Below are 11,902 nucleotides of genomic sequence, written 5' to 3'. Positions count from 1 at the left end.
TGATTCACCAATCACCGCGTTCTATGGACGTCACACGCAAGCAGTCAAAAAAAACCCACGTGAGCCGGTTATGAAAGTTATATCACCCGGGCAAGAGCCTCGATTACTTTGTTTAACATAAGCATTTTATTCACTTCAACGAGACAAGAGTCTTCAAAGGCAATTCAGAAAAGGGTAGGTAAGGAAATCAAGCTTGAATGTAAAACCAGTTTCAATTCAGTACGGAACTAGCTACTCATTCAACGAGGACAGCATTGTTACCTGCAATGCAATATTGTTGATGTCATGTTAGATCATATACTTATCATTATTATGTAAATTATGAATTTCCTGGTCATTGGTCTAGTTTCAAGTTACTTTGTGTAAGGCATTTGAGACCTGAGGGTTCATTTTATGTGTATTTGTAATGATCAGCACCCACAGTGCATCCCAGCCATAATAGCTAGTGCTCTTCTGACACTGCACCATTTTCTGACTGATAGGAAGTGAAGAGCTTATCAACTGTGCACTCTGCGTAAAGACCCAAGACAAGTTCTGGACAGAGATTCTCAGGAACACAGCAATGTTTTTCTGTATAGTTTTGCTAGTTAAAAAATATAGCAACTGCCATCAATGGAGAATTTAACGATTCAAAATATTTATATGAATTAACTAAATAAATCTGTATTAAAACTGTTGGATCTGTCTGAATTTACAGAAGTGAAACATGGTGTTTTCTTTCTAACCATTTCCTTCCCAACAACCATGTTTCACTTCTGTAAATTCAGACAGATCCAACAGTTTTACAACAGATTTATTTAGTTAATTGATATAAATATTTTGAATCGTTAAATTCTCCATTGATGGCAGTTGCCATATTTTTTAACTAGCAAAACTATACAGAAAAACATTGCTGTGTTTCTGAGAATCTCTGTCCAGAACTGGTCTTGGGTCTTTATGCAGAGTGCACAGTTGATAAGCTCTGACTCTGTCTCTTTGCAGTCAGACATGTTTAGTTCAGTGGTGGTTGGCATTGGGACGGCAGGCTTTGTGAGGATCAGGGACATGCTAGCCCCTCTGCCCTCCAGCGCAGCTGAGAAGCTCAGTGTCAAAGGTTTCATATCCAGGTGAGGTACCAAGACTCATCTCATTGTTTTTTGGACACACTGTGCACAGCAGTGTGTCTAGGTCCATGTGCTGGTTTTGGCAGGAACAACGGGTGTTAAAAAACAATGGTAAAATTCACACACTGAAAAAATACCTTGATTTTAGTGCTTATTTATTATATGTGCAGTGCAATTAACTTTGCATTGCACATATGAAATAGATATATAGTCACTGTCGTCACAGTCAGCAGCTGGGTCGTGCATACTGTAACAAACCCTGTGACTATTTCAAAGCATTTTTCCTGTAGTGAATATGACTCTGGTGCTGTCTTCCCATAGGAGGATTCTGGAGGAGCAGCAGGGAGTGAAACAAATCACTGTTGAAGATGCCCTGAGCCGGGACGACATAAAGGTGGCTTTCGTGTGCACCGAAAACGCTGCCCACGAGGAAAACATCAGGTAAAACGCTTTCTCTCTCTCAATGACCCCATATCTCTATTATAGTCCTCTGTGGTAATTGTCTAGCTATCCCTTTGTCCGTTTTGTTTCTATCTGAAATGCTCTTACACAAGAGCTATATTTTCACCATGTTACAAATCACCACTAGGAGTCAGCACCTGAACACGTATATTGTCTGTATCAATCCTCATTACACTGTTTCCTTTCTTAGTCCTCTGAGGCTCCATCTCGGTGTAAAAACTGTACGTTAATTAACCATTCATTGAACCTGGCCCATTTACTAAACCCTCAGACAAACTGTTGGAGCTAGGAAGACAAGCATTTCGCTACACCTGCAATAACATCAGCTAAATATGTGTATGTGACCAATAAAATTTGATTAGATTTAACAGCTCTAGTATATAAGCTATATATTATACAACATTGAGACATAATTGTGACACAGTAAATGTGTCACAATATACAATATAAATGTGTCAATGTTGTATTACATGTAAAATCCACATAAAATCAATAGTGTAATGTTTGGATTCAATCTGGACCTTTAGTCTAATAATTTTACCATCATTTTCGAACTGTTCCCTTTTCATTTTTGTCACCCACTTCCCTTGAAAAACAGTTCGCCCTACAGCCAATTCTTTCGAATCAAAGAATTAGCAAAAAAACAATCAGATTTCGACAGAAATATGGCTGAGACGCAAAGAAAATTCAAGGAGAGGGTGTACAAAAATTGTCAGATTAACACTGCCATTGAGAAAATTCAAAATAAAACAAGACATGACCTTTTCAAGGTCAGTCTCGCAAAAATAATAATTCTTGTGTTCTAACTACCTGCTATTCAAAGTGCTCTGAATTAATTAAGGGAATCGTTCACAAACATTGCCACATTCTAAGATCCGATGACAGTATCGGTAATGTGTTTTCGGACCCTCCCTTGGTCATATTCTCGCGGGGCAGAAATCTCAGAGATCAACTGGTAAACTCTGATTTACCACCCCAAGATATCCCTGCACAACGTCTATTTGCGCCCCTACTGGATGGAAACTACCAGTGTAATGGCTGTGCTCAATGCAATGGCACTTATAAATATAGATCCTTCAAACACCCCCAAACAGGGAAACAGATCCCAATCAAAGGTGTTATTACGTGCTCCACTAAGGCAGTTATTTATCTTATAACTTGTCCTTGTGGTAAAAAATGATGTGGGTAAAACAAAGTGAGAATTTAAAGTATGAATCTCGGAGCATCGTAGCACCATGCAAAAACTCAATTGAAGCCAACTTTTTTGGGAGCAAACCACTCGATTTTGTCCCTACGTTATATTGGCATCAAACATGTCACCCTCCCTAGGAGAGGGGGTGAACTCGACAAATTATTGTTAAAACGAGAGGCTGTCTGGATCTTTAATTTAAAGACCCTTGCTCCCTTCGGTCTCAACGTAGACTTTGATCTGAAGCCATTCTTGTGATTATTGTGATTTTGCTATTGTAAATGTTTGTAGGCTTATTGTATCTGTGATCGTATGCTATTCATTTATGTTTTTTGAATGCTATTTTAATATATGAGAATTAACCAATGATATCAGGCCACGCCTGGCCATGATTAGACACCTGTGTGTGTCCTTTGACACTATATAAACTAGTCACCCTGCAGTGTTTTTCATTATACCCTAATGAAAACAGCTTGTCTGTCGAAATGTTGGTTATTAAATTATTGCATCTGAGCTCCTAGAGTGTGCGACTCTCCTTTAATATTTCAAAAACCCTTTTAATTGCTACCATGCTTATGCTGCAAATGCATTTCATATTTCTTCTGTAAGAAACATTTCAGTGTAGCTGTTTTGATGTACACCACTCAAACCCTGGAGAGGACCACCAAGGCTACAGCTCTCTAATGGCTCTCTTTATGACTGCGAACTGTAGCGTAAACGCACTGAAATTATGGTTTTTACTCTCCCTCACTGCTAAATGTACAGAGTGTACAGAGAGGCAGAGATGGGCTATTAAAGAATGGAGAGTTATTTTAGGCTGGTTAATGAGGGTGTTTAGAACATGGCCATCATGTTTCACTGGTAGACAGTTCCAGGCTAATTGTCTAAATGGAACAGCAGGTACTGCCCTTCATACTGTAAAGGGAAAAAAGCCATGAAATGTTATTGAGAACAGCTTTTTCATAGAGGATACTTCATTGTCTTATTTTTTGTCAATTTAATTTGAAGGAAAATAATTTTTAAGAGCGGTCAATGTGAAGTTTTCCCAACTCTGAACACGATGGGTTGTTGAAATATTGGGCTCTTATTTTTTTATATAATTTTTTTATTTAAACTTTATTTACTAGGCACGTCAGTTAAGAACAAATTCTTATTTGCAATGACGGCTTAACCCGGGCGATGCTGGGCCGAATGTGCGCCGCCCTATTGGACTCCCAATCACGGGCTGGTTGTGATACAGCCTGGAATCGAACCAGGTCTGTAGTAACGCATCTAGCACTGAGATGCAGCGCCTTAGACCGCTGTGCCACTCGGGAGCCCTTGCTGGTCAGTTTGGTTTACAAAGTTACATTTGAGTTGTGCAACTCCCTAGTACAGGACAGTCCTTGAAATGGAATTTATGTTCTGTTCAAGCGCTGTCTCTTGGACACCCTTCTTGGATACTGTAAAAAACATTTCTCCTATACTATGTTGCATGTCTTAACGGACCATAGGATGTTTCTGGAAGCTGGGAAGCATGTCTGTGTGGAATATCCAATGGCCATGACACACAAGACTGCTGTGGACCTCTGGGACCTGGCTCAGGAAAAAGGTGAGTTGGACAGAATCATTAGAAGATATTTTATAGAGAAGACATGGTGAAGTCTTGATGACATGGTCATGATGATGTAGTAGACGTGTATCTGTGTCAGGGTTTCCGTTTGGAAAATGTGACGCCGGACATTTGATCGGCAGCATTTTAATTGACAGGACATTTGAGGAATTTAACGGCCCCATATGCATTGGGTGTGTAACAAGATTAGGGCGTCTACACACGGTGCTCAGAATGACAGAAATCACATTTAGATGATGGTAATTCATTTTTACACTGTACATACAACTCACTGGACAATGAAAGAAAGTTGATTTAAAAGCCAATGGAACAATGGTTTCAATGGCATTGAAATTAGATTTTGGCTAGGCTACTTTGAAGCAAGGTAAGACATGCCTCATAACATGAAGTAAAACATTCAGGTTTCACACAATTAAGTTTTCAAAATGCATACTACCACCAGCTCACATTGTAAAGTGTGACGTGATGAAGCCTGCCTACCGTTGCACATGAATGACGAATGGGAGGCGTGCTTCAATTACCAGTTGAGAAATAAAAATAGTAGCTCTTTTTAATCACGACCATCAAAACTGTTTTTAACATACAATTTCAATGTATTATTGTTGCACAATAATTGGGCTTATAAAAGCACATTTCACTCCAGCACAAGCAGGAGCTGTAGCAGCAGCTCTTGTGCTGTCTGACAGATTTTCTGCTTAAACTAGGCTCTGTATCTGTATGCTGTCTGCGATAACCATTTACCAATAAGCATGACTGGTTAAATGTATTGACTGGTATTTTTTATCAATTGAATAGTATAAAAAGCATTATTTCACAATTCAATTTTTTTTTTAATTTACTCCCTGACAATTGGCCGGTACCAGTTTTATTTTTGGGCTTTTCATATTTTTTGGGGTGGCCAAAAGCCAGGCTATTACAGGCTAATGGAAACCCTGATCTGTGTATCTTAATAACTACTGATCACCTACGTATTTAAAGTTCTATGTCTTCTATGTTCTTAGGAGTGGTCCTGCATGAGGAGCACATAGAACTCCTGACAGCTGACTTCAAGCAGCTGAAGAAGGACGTAGCAGGGAAAAGGCTGGAGGAGGGATTCCTTCACTTCACAGGTGAGACGGAGACTGGAATTGAGAATATAGCACAAATCCCAGGTGAAAACACAACCGTGATACACGAAGGCCCCAGCACTACTGATACAGACATCACCTCAAATACAATATTTGCTACAGAAACTTAACTGCATAGCATGTATCAAATTGATGTGCATCATCCAGGTAACAGGCTTTGGGATGAATATTTAATTCCAGAGCTGTTGATGAAATGAAGGCTCCCATCAAAGCGACTTGTGAAATGTTGTGTTCTCATTCTCCACAGTACACGTGTTGGGTTTGATGTGAAAGAGAGCCTGCCTGTGGAGTGAGGCAGGCAGGCTGGTCTCTGGTGTGAAATACAGAAGGGTGTTGTTGATGAAATCCAGAGGTGTGTCAAATGGTACTGTATTTCCTACATAGTACGCTACTTTTGTCATTAGTAGTGCGCTACATAGAGAATAGGGTGCCATTTGGGATGTTGACTAGCTCTGTCCTATTTCATCAGAGCCTCGCAGCTGGGGAAGAGGCAAGTGAATGCATATGAATGGACTTCTCCTAAAGCACCCATGATTGAATAATAAATCATAGTTATCAACTCCACACGCTTCACATAACCTCAGATGACAGACAGTATTTTATAGCAGCTGCCTGTTGACCAAGAATGGAAGTCGGAGCTTAGTGGAGAGAATGGAGGAGTAAGAGGGAGTAGTTTCTCTTAAATTTGAGTCAGGGCAGTTTTTGTAGTTCGACTGTAGGAGGCAGCAAGTGCAAAATTAAATGTAACATCTGTTGGGAGATTCACTTCAATGGTTCATTCATTTTATGCATAATGGTGACATATAGGGGTATGGCTGAGACAAATGGAGAGTTTAACACACAGTGTTGAGGCATCCATATGGCCCCTAAACCCTGCCTTGAAGCAGAGCGAGAGGATGATATCGAAGACTGGATTTCCACTCCACTAGGTCTACTGTTCGCTGCTCTGGCCCCCCAATGGTGGAACAAACTCCCTCACGACGCCAGGACAGCGGAGTCAATCACCACCTTCCGGAGACACCTGAAACCCCACCTCTTTAAGGAATACCTAGGATAGGATAAAGTAATCCTTCTCACCCCCCCCCCCCCCCCCTTAAAAGATTTAGATGCACTATTGTAAAGTGGCTGTTCCACTGGATGTCATAAGGTGAACGCACCAATTTGTAAGTCGCTCTGGATAAGAGCGTCTGCTAAATGACTTAAATGTAAATGTAATATACTGCAACAGCACCACACCAGTTTATGTACTGTCGGAATGTGATGAAATACAAAATCAATACAAAGGGCATAATGTGAGCAGAGGATGATTTACATGAGCCATTGGATTACATGTCCCATTACAACTACTTCTGACTGTAGTTTTCCTGTGTGTCTCACAATAGGAGGTCCTCTGAAGCCGGGCTTTGGTTTTCCAGCTTTCAGTGGCATCGCCCGGCTCACCTGGCTGGTCGATCTGTTTGGAGAGCTGTCTGTCACCGCTGCCAGCATGGAGGAAGACCAGCAGAACAAGTACATGAAGATGACCGCTCAACTCATAACCAAAGAGCAGAAGTATGTACTCTCTACTCCATTGGATTAATCAAATAAACAAATCAAGTCCTTTCACAACATCTCAAACTTAGCTATTCTGCCAGTACAAAACGTAATTGCCTTTATTACATCTAGAAATACTGGTAGTCCACGCTGAAACGTTGGGTTAACTATACCCCTCTATCTATTCTATTATGGATTTATTACAGGCCTCTCACGTGGATTGAGGAGTGGGCTCCCGGCCTGTCTAGGGCCAAAGACATCAACTTCCGCTTTGACTCATGCACCATCACCCAGCTGCCCCCAGCCACCAGGGAGCCGGTGGGTATCTTTATGCAGGACTTGGTGCTCTTCAGTCAGAAGCTGCTGGGCCAGGTGCCCCGTGACCAGCTCCATGCAGAGCGCCGCAGGGTCCTCCACTGTCTAGAGCTGGCCGACCGCATCCAGCAGCTGAGCCTGCAGGGCTCAGCCCAGGACACCTAGAAACTAGCAGCCTACCGAGGGGCCCCAGCAGCCTACCGAGGGGTCCCAGCAGCCTACAAAGGGTTGTGAAATTACAGTAACTTTCCCAAAATTCCCAGGTTTTCCAGAATTTTGCAACGCTTAACCTACTGGTGGATGTCCAAGCGTACAAGATCCATCCATAAGCCTTCTACAGTAAAGCTACTGTAACATGCTGTACTGTAGACATACGCTCAGCGCATCTTTGAAATGTTAAGGTATTTTATGTGTTTCAGAAACAAATTGGTTTCAGAGGCTGCATTTACACAGCAGCCCAATTCTGATATTTGTTCCACTAATTGGTCTTTTGATCTAGCCTGACGACTCAAACTGAATTCGTCCACTGCTCTATATACTTCAGTTTGAGACTGCCGTCATTGAAGTCGTTTGTAGTGACGTCAAAATGAGGGGTGTTGTACAATACAAAGTAATAAGCGATTGGATCATCTCTAGCCAATGACACATTTTCAAAATGCCACTTTACCCACATGTGTTCTGGCTGGGGAGGTACTCCGATCCTGACTCATTGCAGAAAAGAAGCTAACGTCCGTGTGTGTGGCGTACTGTAGAATTTGACCTGAGCAAGGAGTTTGGGTAGCCAGGAAATGTTTGACCAATCACATCAGATCTTTTCACATCAGATCTTTTTCAGAATTAGACTTGTTTGGGGTAGTTTTCACCCCTTATTTCTCCCCAATTGGTAGTAGTTAGTCTTGTCTCATCGCTACAACTCCCATATGGACTTGGGAGAGACAAGGGTGCAAGTAGAAATACTGGTGTGCAAAAGAGCAGAAAAACAAATATGATAGGTAGTTGGTTGGATGGGCTATTTACAGATGGGCTGTGTACATCTGCAGCGATCGGTAAGCTGCTCTGACAGCTGACGCTTAAAGTTGGTGAGGGAGATAATGGGCTGCCTGTGTAAACTCAGCCTAAGGCATGTCGGCTTATTATTTTAGGGTTAGGCTGTTACTACAGACCACATCTTAACATTGATGGAAGGTCAGTTGATATATAGTTTGATGTTTGCATTGTTACTTATTGAAGTTAATCTACATTACAGTTGAATGTACTGTAACATTCCTGTGGTTGATCACAGCTCATGGTGCTTTATCATTGGCTGGTGTGCTTTACTTATCTCATATGACATTTTAATATTGACATGTTGTATAGCTATTGTGCAGGCAGAAGTGTAAGGCAAAACAGTGACATACTGATCAATGGATTTATTTGTATTTTTTTATTTAACCTTTAATTAACTAGGCATGTCAGTTAAGAACAAATTCTTATTTACAATGACGGCTTACATGTTCAAATCATTAACACCGTACAATGGGTGTTTGTATGATACCTCAGGTAAATGGTATCTCGGATAGCTTTGGCAAGTGAAAGTGTGTTATTTACACTGCAACTGCAACATTGTCAGTGGACTGCAATTGACACATCTGTTTAGTTGTTTTAAAGTAGCAATCCAGCCTCCTTTTTTACCTAATTTAACACCTGATTTACTTAACAAAAGGCATATCTCAATAGGTGGTCCAGGCAAGTCCTGACATTGCACAAGTGGGGGGTGGGCCTTTCCTCTTTTGTTCTCTTTCTCCTCTATTGTTCTTCAAGCAAGGGGGAGGCAGATGAAATCACGGCCTCCCACCAGACTGACTCTTTGATTGCCCTACTCCTTGACGTTTGCAGTTGTCTAAAAAACACTATTTTGCTCTTTCTAGTCTTTAGTTTGTGTACTTTATTGTATTTATACATGGGATATTGCTTTTCAACAGTACAAGTTCAAAAATCAATCGGAGGACATATTTCAGTGTTTGATTAAAGGGGCATTGCAGTTAACTTGATTTAGATGTGTTTGTAATGTCTGGAATTTCAGCCTGTTCAGGTGGGATGGAACTTTTGGACCGCATCATGACTTCACACCGCTTCCCTGGTTTTAGCACTAAATCATTCACTAGCTTGTTTCCTTAGTTGTAGTTTGCGCAATACGCTTCCTTTCCTTTTTCTTTGTTTCAAACCAGTATTTCAAGGATCTCAAAATTAGCTGTTCACCATATAATAAGTATTCTACTTAATTCTAGGATGCTGACAGACTGAATTTGTTCCTTGGCCTGCTCTGTTCCCTCTCCCATTGTTATCCATTCATGCTAGTCCCATCTAATGATGTACAGTGGGCTCCAAAATTACTGGCACCCCTGACTGGCATTGCACAAACAACACTTAAAAAAAATATAAACAATATAATTATATAGATAAACTCAAAATACCAACATGTGAGAAATACTGTACATTATTGTTTCAATGGAACCAACCAAAATCATTCAATTATTTAATACAAAATACATTTAACCAAAATCAAGGTTTCATAATTATTGGCACTCCTCATTTAGTACTTAGTGCAACCACCTCTGGCAAGGATAACAGCATGGAGTCTTTTCCTGTAATGTTTGACAAGGTTAAGGAACACATTTGGAGTGATTTTGGACCATTCCTCTATGCAGATCCTTTCAAGATCCTTTCACATTCTTGGGTTTGCGCTTATCAACTGTCCTCTTCCACTCAGCCCACAAGTTTTCCATTGGATTGAGGTCCGGCCACTGAGATGGCCATGGCAGAACATTGATTTAGTCGTCACAGAACCATTTCTGTGTGGATCTTGAGGTATGTTTCGGGTCATTGTCTTGTTGGAAAGTCCACCTACGGCCAAGTCCCAGCCTTCTGGCAGAGGCAACCAGATTGTCAGCCAAAATTGCCTGATACATGGTGGAATTCATTATGCCATCAATCTTAACCAGTGCCCCTGGACCTCTGGAATTAAAACAGCCCCAAAACATCACTGACCCACCTACATATTTCACCATGGGTATGAGGTGCCTCTCCTTGTAGGCATCTCTGTTTTGACGCCAAACATGCCAATGCTGTATCTGACCAAAACGTTAAATTTTGGTCTCATCTGACCAGAGCACCTTCTTCCAGTCATAATTTAAATGACGTTTGGCAAACCCCAAGCACTTGCGTCTGTGTCTTGGGATCAGAATGGGCTTTCTTCTGGCAACCCTTCCAAAGAGCCTGTGGATGTGGAGGTGGCGTCTGATGGTGCTCTTTGAAACCTGGTGACTCCAAGACTCCACCAAGGCCTGCAATTCTTTCACAGTGATTCTTGGGGATTTTGTTGGTTCTCTCACCATCCTGGGGGGCAAAATGCATTTGCGTCCTCTACCCGTGAGGTTTTCAACTGTTCCATATCTTTTGAATGTTCTAATAATTGCCCTGACAGTGCTCAGTGGTATATTCTCAGTGGTATATCGCTTGTGGATCTTCTTGTAGCCATTACCAGATTTATGAAGGTCTACGACCATGTCTCTTCTGAACTACCAGTTATTTTGTTTTCTTCATGGTGTTGGATGACAGTGGGATATTGCATGTGTGTTACCTAATTTGTATACCCTAGTGAAACAGGAAGTGATGTATTGGCTCAATATAGTTCCTTAGGGCTTAGATAAACTTAAATAAGTGGAATTTAATTTGTGGTTTAATTTTGGTAGATGTTATTTACAATAATCTTTAAGGGTGCCATTAATTGTGAAACCTTGATTTAGAGGACATTGATAAATTATTTTGGTTGGTTCCATTGAAACATTAATAAAGTACAGTATTTCTCACATGTTGGTATTTTGAGTTTCTCTATAATTATATTGTTTATATTTGTTTAAGCATTGTTTGTACATTGCCAGTCAGGGGTGCCAGTAATTTTGGAGCCCACTGTATATGTCTACCATGTTACACAAGCATTCACTACCCAGTGAGTGCAGTTTGGCCACTTTAACTGGGTGTCACTAGTGTTATTAGCCATTTATATGTAGAGAAAATTACATTTAACAGTTTGAGGGAGAATTGTAGTATTATATTGAATTCTAATGCCTGAATGTTTTAATAATGTGTGTATTGTAACTGTGTATAATTTGCAATAAAATGGATCATTTGCAGTTTCCCATATTAATAGGCCATATAATGTGTGCTTGATTGATCATCTTCCTGTTTGATTCTGCCGTTACATTATCCATGAAAGAAGCAGGCAACCATCAATAATAATCATTGCAGCATCCTGCATGAGAAATATATATATATATATATATATATATATATATTTATTTTTTTCACAAGCAAACAGGAAGCTGTTGCACCCTGGCCCAGGGTCATAATACTGGTCTGATCTGCAGGCTATGGTTACCAGTCGATGGACTGGTAAGTGTTGCTCCTGCCTGTTCCATCTGCTTCTGTTGATAGCCTCACAGAGTAGAGCTGATGGTGATCAGAGAGAACACTGGGTTACTCCTGAAACAGGGTAAATCCACACCAATAAGATCATTAAGTG

At 40.7% G+C, this 11,902-nt stretch overlaps 1 protein-coding gene across 2 annotated transcripts; it reads left to right on the top strand.

Annotated features, from left to right (window-relative positions):
* The first annotated feature begins 66 nt into the window (after positions 1–66).
* On the top strand, positions 67–11,527 carry LOC115103034 (biliverdin reductase A-like). Of its 2 annotated transcripts, none has more exons than XM_029623616.2 (7): positions 67–174; positions 982–1,106; positions 1,425–1,544; positions 4,248–4,345; positions 5,368–5,475; positions 6,876–7,044; positions 7,233–11,527. In XM_029623616.2, exons 2-7 carry the CDS (start codon positions 988–990, stop codon positions 7,504–7,506), a joined length of 888 nt encoding a protein of 295 aa, XP_029479476.2. In that variant the 5' UTR covers positions 67–174; positions 982–987; the 3' UTR covers positions 7,507–11,527. The 2 variants fall into 2 exon arrangements, with proteins under 2 accessions (XP_029479476.2, XP_029479478.2); XM_029623618.2 differs by having other exon boundaries at positions 68–178.
* Positions 11,528–11,902: the final 375 nt, after the last annotated feature.

This window comes from Oncorhynchus nerka, linkage group LG20 (genome assembly GCF_034236695.1).
Source record: "Oncorhynchus nerka isolate Pitt River linkage group LG20, Oner_Uvic_2.0, whole genome shotgun sequence".
In the NCBI taxonomy this organism is placed as follows: domain Eukaryota; kingdom Metazoa; phylum Chordata; class Actinopteri; order Salmoniformes; family Salmonidae; genus Oncorhynchus; species Oncorhynchus nerka.
Note: the sequence above shows the minus strand (reverse complement) of the source record. Positions and strands in the feature narration are given on the sequence as shown.

Bases quoted from the DNA above. Each gene is read 5' to 3' on its own strand.
- LOC115103034 (XM_029623616.2), top strand. From the start codon at position 988: ATGTTTAGTTCAGTGGTGGTTGGCATTGGGACGGCAGGCTTTGTGAGG. The intron at 4,346-5,367 runs GTGAGTTGGACA...CTATGTTCTTAG, and splicing joins GGACCTGGCTCAGGAAAAAG to GAGTGGTCCTGCATGAGGAG. The intron at 7,045-7,232 runs GTATGTACTCTC...GATTTATTACAG, and splicing joins CTCATAACCAAAGAGCAGAA to GCCTCTCACGTGGATTGAGG.